Genomic DNA, 6,942 nt, shown 5'->3' with positions numbered 1-6,942 from the left:
TTGCGAAGGTACGGTGGAGATTGAGATATATTTATTTTCTTGGTTCGAGTAGAGGCTTGTGGTTTATTCAAGCCAAAGGTGGAGATTTACCGATGTTGTCTTGAATTTCAAATGAAGTCAATGAAGGCTTGGAGATATGTCAAGATATTTCAAAAGATTTGAGGGATAATCATTAAAGATATATTAGTTAGTTTCTTAAATTGATAAGATCTTTAGGGATGTCAATCCGATGATATTTTTATTCAGCATTGTATGTTGTATCTCTTTATGCTCAGGAATAAGAAATCATCTATCTCCCGTGGACGTAGGCGGATTTTCGCCGCACCACGTAAACATCTATGTTGTTGATTATTCTTTTTTTTTTTCTTTCCTTTTCATCTCATCTAGTTAGAGAGCTCTTCTGCACAATATGATCTTCTCAATGAAGCCATCGCCACAGTTGTTCGAAAGTTTTGTTCGAGGGTTACTTATTGGGATAATGTCTTAGCGAGAACTAACTTGCGATATTATATTATTATTATTATTATTATTATTATTATTAACTTGGGATATTCGCCCGAGCATTTCCTTCCAATCGTCCACCATTATGATATTTTAACAGCGGAATTAGATCGTTGTAACGAGAAAGGGGAAAAAATGGGGATTGACGTACGATTTTACAGAGCAATAGCGTTGGGCCATTGGGCCTCCACAGAATAAATCGGGCCTGAGCCGTTTGGAGCCTATGGGCCTGGCTTGTGCCAGAGCACGAACCCAGGACCCGAGCCCATTGGGCAAGTCCGGGCGGCTGGGCTAGGAGCCGGTTCCTGCAACACGACGTCTTCCATTGTCCTCCGATTCCGATCCGACTCCTCTTCTTCCTCACTTTGAAGGGAGGGAAAAGGGGGGGAAAGGATGGCGCTCTTGGGGGACGACGGTCGCGGCTACGAGCTCGCGAGGAGGCTGGAGAGCTTGGGCGTGTGGCGGACATGGCTTGGCGACTCCGGCTACTTGAGCTTTGCCCCCTTCCTTTCCTCCCCTTCCTCCTGGGAGTCCTTCATGCGAGCCGACGACTCCAAGCCTAGGGCTCAGCTCCACCTCCAGCTCAGGGCTCGCGCCCTCCTGTTCGACAAGGCCAGCGTCTCCCTCTTCCTCCGTTCCCCTTCCCCCGTAGCCGCCGCGAAAGCCTCTTCTTCTTCCTCCGTCGCCGTCTCGAAGCTCAATCCCACTTGTGTGTCTCCGTGATTCTACTCCTCTCGATCGAAGTTCCTTTTTTTTTTTGTTGATTTGGACGTTCACCTTCTCCTTCTCTTCATTTTTGGCGAATTGGAAATGTCGTAGATTTGCAGTTGCACGGCGATGATTTGTACTTCCCGCTCGACAGTGCTTCGCAGGATGGCGCTCCTCAACGAGAAGGTCTTAATGCGCCCAGTTCGACGTCATCGAAGGTATCGTAGTCTAATCTCATCGATCATTTGGTTTAAGCAAAGATTTGATTTTGCTAGAGTTATCATCTTTGTGAATTTGGAGTATTCCGTTGTATTCCACTGAAGTTGAGTTGGATTGAAGTCCCCGCAGTGTGATAGGGTTGTGGGGTTGCTTGTCCATAGTTAATCCTCGAAAGGCGCGGAACACTTTGATAGTTTGATTCTATTACATTCCTTTAAATTCTTCTGCGAGGATTAATTACTTTTCCATATTCTAGAAGAATTGTTGGATTTGGCTTTGGCTGATTTACTCTTGGAAGGTGTATTCTGAGGCATAGTATTTCCTTTGTTTTCAACGTGAATGGTGCCATGAAAAGCTTGAGCATTGAGCAAGTTGCTTTGCATTGGTCCTTCTGTCGACATCTTTGGATTGGACCTTGGATAAACCATAAACTGCCACTTGCTGTATGACAGAGTATGCAGTCTCAATCTAAAGCAACTTTTGGTGCTGGCCCAAGATACAGTGATCCAGAAGTAGATGCTCCATCCCAGAGATCGAGGAAGGAAGACTTGCCAGAGACATGGTATGATCAGTTTATTGAGAAGCACAGAGCCAGTAAACCATATAGATTATCCAGTGGGGGTCTAGGATTAAACAAGCGCACACCTGAAGATATGTTTAGTTATCTCAAACTTTTGGAGAAATATAAGAGAAAGCGTGTTGTCTACAAGGATGATCAAGCTGGATTTTTAAATCCCACTCATCCTGTCAGCATAAATGCGGGTCCTGTTCAAGATGTTGGAATTGATGATGACACGTCTTTTCTACCAGAGGTGATGTTCGTGTGTAATTGTGTACCTGATAGTGCATTGCCAGTATCATATAGGTTAGAAGACAAGAGTAAAGTGGAGTTTCGCGGCGTTCTTGATTCATTGCCTCAAGTTGTAACCAGGAGCCCAGTTATGATCGAGAGACTTGGCATAAGGCCTGAGTACCTAAGCTCTGAGCAGGGAGGAAGTTTGTATCGAGGGAAAAATGGTTTTGAAGGCAGTGGGAAACATCTCGGTCAAGAACAAGCATTACTTGTTTCTCAGAAAGTCGTCGCACGCATGTTGACTAGTTTGGGTTTTGAAGGTGCCACAGAACTTCCAATGGAAGTGTTAGCTCAGTTACTGGGTTCTCATATCTGTAAGCTTGGCCAAAACTTGAAAGTCCTTGCAGATAGTTACAGGAAGCAATATTCGGCCATTGAACTGCTTAAAATGTTTCTTCAAGTATCTGGTTTCAGGTAAGCTGAAGATATCCTCAATAGAGCATAATGAAGTACGTAATTCTGAAGTCTTGCTTTTATTTTATTTATTTTTGGGTTCATCGCCTGCCGACCCCAACTAGTTTGGAATTAAGGTGATGTTGATGTTGTTGTTCTTATTTGTTCCACCATCTACTCTTTCGCCTCGTTTAAATTTCTGAAGAAGGTATTTTTTTTTTTCGTAAGTTAGAATTTTAATTTTTCTCTCTTTTAAGCCTAAATTTTGCTTAGTGAAGTCTCGAGCACTATGGCTGAAAATGATTCTCCTCCTTGTTTCATTTTTGTTGTCATGAATTAGAAACACTAGCATGGTTGAACCAGAACTTACTAGTTCAACTTTGTTGACTGTCATTAAGAATTCAGAACTTACTGGGTTGGCAAATGGAAAGCATGCTTGTGACAAGCTTTATTGAATTGCCAAAGAAATTCAATGTTAGTAGAAGTAATGGCCTTTAGGCAGTAATTGTGATTGGAGGATTTACGTTGGCCATAGTAGTTTTTCTTGTTATTCTATTTATGTTTAATTTTCTGACTTCCTTACCAGTAATTTGGGGACCTTAGCTGAGCTTGTCAAGGATGGTCCTAAGAACTTTTCTCAGCAAAGTCAGCAACAAGTACCAGAAATGCAGCCCTTTTTGCATTCACAGCAGCAGACCCCCCTTAGACTTCCACAGCAAGTATGTATTTTGATATTTTCTGTATGTATGGCTTGACAAATTCCTTTGGTCAATGCTAAGTACTTGTTGGGAAATTATATTTTCTGCTCTGCTATACCTGCAGCTGCCCATTGCACCTTCACATTTTAGAAATTACATTTTGCATCCTCAATTTAGAGGATACTACTTATGTCATTGGATTGATAAAATAATATACAATTCCCTTGAAATAAATTTCTCTTGGCATCTTTAATAACGAATTAGTGACACCCGACGTCGTACCCGACCGAAGAGTGATTGCGTGTCCATCTCCTCTGCCTAAAATAGCATGTCTGCCATTTTGGAGTTGCAACCTCAAGTATGAATGTTAGTAGATAAGGTGGTGTTATGTCCGGAGATGGTTTCCTCGACTCAATAAAATTGATTGAAAAGAAAATGCTACCTAGCGAGAGAATTTTTATAGCTGAAGGTATGGAAAAAAATTATAGTCAACCTTGAGAATTACCAAATGGATGATTAGAATGGTTCTGATATTGACTATAGGGTGTCCTCAGGAACTTAAGTGAATAACTATCTCGAAGAAGAGGTTCTCAGGGATCTCGAAAGATGAAAAGTATATAATTTTTGAGAATTTGGGTATTTTCAAACTTGTAGTCATATCCGTGGACTTTAATGATTTGGGATTCACTATGTGACGATTTCTTTTATGATGTGGCTTATTCTTAGGTTGCACGAGGAATGTTGCCACATATCCTTACATGCTGCTCTTACAGCTTTATTATATGTTGTTGCCAAATTGTGCGGATAGTTTCTTTCAAACGTACTTTAAATTGCTTGACAATTATTTCTTAAACAAAATTAATTAGTCAACGGGATTAATATGCCATATGTACCGCCACTGGTCATTCTACAAAACTTGGGTACTTGAAGGCAGTGATTGCAAAAAATTAAAAAAAAAAGATTTGCAAGAGCAGAAATTTCAATGAAGTATTAGGAAAACAAAAAAAGATGATTCAGAAACTAAATTACAGCAAGGCGTGCTCTTCATGCGCTTCCCATTTGAGTATTGAATCTCATCTTTCATTAGAGTTATAATGGCATTCTTGTGAATCGATCATTGACTAAGGTAATGTTTGGATTCTTTTGTTTCTTGGTTAACTTGTTTTTGGTTTATTTATAGCGGTTTTAAGTAATAATGATGTTTGGCTATGACAGCAAAAGAATACACGCCACAGAGCATTATACAAATTTTGACATTCACACTTACCAATTGACATTGATTTAGATCCTTCGAGGCGTTTTTTCAGCAATTGCCTTATTAGTTCATGATTGCAAGGAAGGACTTGATCCCTTTTTTAATTTTATATGTAGTTGTGTTGAACAAATTGACTTTGGGAGGCTGAAGAAAATGTGAGTATAGAACTATGTATACTAGACATATTGAATGAGATGTTTAACAAATGATGCATTAGATAACGCATTATTATCCGATGCAAATTGCTTAATGTCACATACCTAAATATTATGTTGAGGAAGCCTTAGACTCCTCAAATTCAAGTGGAATTGATATGTCTTTGATCATGTGCAATAGGATAAGTTAAGACTTCAATTTGGCAGTTATATGTTGCCTGCCCGCCAAATTTTAGAATTAGTCATAGGAAGTATTTTCCTGTCAGTAAAAGCAACGTCTTGTTGTATACTTTGAAAATAGTTGATTAATCTGGTTTTTGTTTTCATTATAACTTCTCAATATGGTTCTAAAAGGAGTTTGGCCAAATGATTATTGAAAAGCATTTATCATCTAATTCTTTTACTTAGTGAAGGATGACACAACATTGTAAGAATAATTTCAAATGAATCTGCAGATGCCAAGACAGATGAATCCACAGATGCAACAGATGATGAATTCCCACAATCTCTCATTTCAGCAATTGGAGTTTTTACGAAGACGGCAGGCTTCTAATGCTCGTCCCATGATGGACTTTGACAAGAGCAGGCCCATGGTCCAAGTGAAAATCGAAAACCCATCAGATCTACCAATTGATGGTAATGCATTCAGTGCTGTCAATATGAGACACCCACAGATGCAGCAGTTCCGACAGCAGCATATTGCGGCAATGTCCAATCTCCATCCTCAAAACAATAATCAGTTCAGACCAATGTCTACTCTTCAAATGCCCCAAATGCAGACTCAGTAAGGAAACTATTGTCTATTCCATGTTCATTGGGTCGTGCTCAAACTCTTAACTGTTTCATTTACCTGTAGGAATGTAGGTATGGTTAGAGCTCAACCTCTGAAGGTTGAAGGTTTCCAGGAGTTGATGGGTGGTGATTCTACTATGAAGCATGATTCAGATGAAAATAAGCTTACCTCTCCATCCAGTAAATAGATTTGCACATCAAGTTGCTTTCATACTGTTCTGTGCAATCGTTTGAGCCATTTGTTTAGGTAATAAATGAATCTTTTTTTTTTCTTTCACTAGATATGATGTATGTGCTTAAATATAGGTGTAGTAGATGTCCATGTGGTTGATGTTGGTAGTCATTCAATTGTTATCTGGTAGTCTCCTGGGTACAGAAGATATTGTTTATAGTATGCTGTTGGTTGTTAGTAACTTAGACAAATCGCTGCAAACGGAGATAAATTGATCCTGATGCATAACGGATTTAGGGTTGCTGATTGCAAGCATGATATCTCCATCAGACTGGGTGTTTTGGCTCTGCATCTCGTGCCGATATCTTATTATCAGGAATTTGTAAAAGAACAAAACAGGAAAAAGAAAAGGAACAGTTATCCAGATATCATGTGGACATCTTTTCTAGTGAAGTTTTCATCAGCTTATCAAGGAAATGGGATTTGTTCAAGGGTTAATACCACATAAAATCCCAAACTAATACGCTTATGACAAATTTATCCAAAATTATTTTTTTAACAATAAAAAACTTCAAATTGGTACATTTGTGACAATTTTATCTCAAATTAGTATCTCTTGACAAATTTATCTTCCGTTAGTTTTCATTAATTTTAATTGTTAAAGTGCTAAGTTGTATGACACATGGTAATTGACGGTTGTATCGTTTTAGGATTTTTATCCTCTTTTTGTCACATATGTATTATTTTGGAATTTTTCATGTTATTAATCCAACTTAAAGAAGGGCAAATTTGTTATAGGTATGCCAGTTTGGAGTTTTTCGTGGTCTAAAAAATTAGTTTAGAATAAATTTATTACAAGTATACCAATTTAGGATTTTTGGTGGTCAAAAAAATAGTTTGAGATAAATTTATCACAACCGTACAAGTTTGGGATTTTCCGTGGTCAAAAAATTAATTTGGGGTAAATTTGTCATAGGTATATTAGTTTGAGGGTTTTTCATGCTATTAAACCTTTGTTCAATCTCCATCTGCCTGGAGTCAAAATAATGCCTGCTTTGCATGTTTATGTTTTTATTCAGAAGTCCTGGTGTTGAGCTTTCGTTGATTCTTTTGCTTTCCCCATTATTGTGTGTAAACACACTGAATTGGGTTCATCTCTAAATTTGGGTAAATTTCACTAGTCTTGTTCTTCACGA

The 6,942-nt window shown here is 38.7% G+C and overlaps 1 protein-coding gene across 2 annotated transcripts; it reads left to right on the top strand.

The window, feature by feature from the left end:
• The first annotated feature begins 853 nt into the window (after positions 1–853).
• On the top strand, positions 854–5,997 carry LOC115753803. Of its 2 annotated transcripts, none has more exons than XM_048281921.1 (6): positions 854–1,210; positions 1,312–1,427; positions 1,881–2,695; positions 3,261–3,393; positions 5,238–5,566; positions 5,639–5,997. In XM_048281921.1, exons 1-6 carry the CDS (start codon positions 895–897, stop codon positions 5,760–5,762), a joined length of 1,833 nt encoding a protein of 610 aa, XP_048137878.1. In that variant the 5' UTR covers positions 854–894; the 3' UTR covers positions 5,763–5,997. The 2 variants fall into 2 exon arrangements, with proteins under 2 accessions (XP_048137878.1, XP_030548478.1); XM_030692618.2 differs by having other exon boundaries at positions 856–1,210; positions 1,321–1,427.
• Positions 5,998–6,942: the final 945 nt, after the last annotated feature.

The sequence above is a fragment of the Rhodamnia argentea genome, chromosome 1 (assembly GCF_020921035.1).
Source record: "Rhodamnia argentea isolate NSW1041297 chromosome 1, ASM2092103v1, whole genome shotgun sequence".
Taxonomy (NCBI): Eukaryota; Viridiplantae; Streptophyta; class Magnoliopsida; order Myrtales; family Myrtaceae; genus Rhodamnia; species Rhodamnia argentea.
Note: the sequence above shows the minus strand (reverse complement) of the source record. Positions and strands in the feature narration are given on the sequence as shown.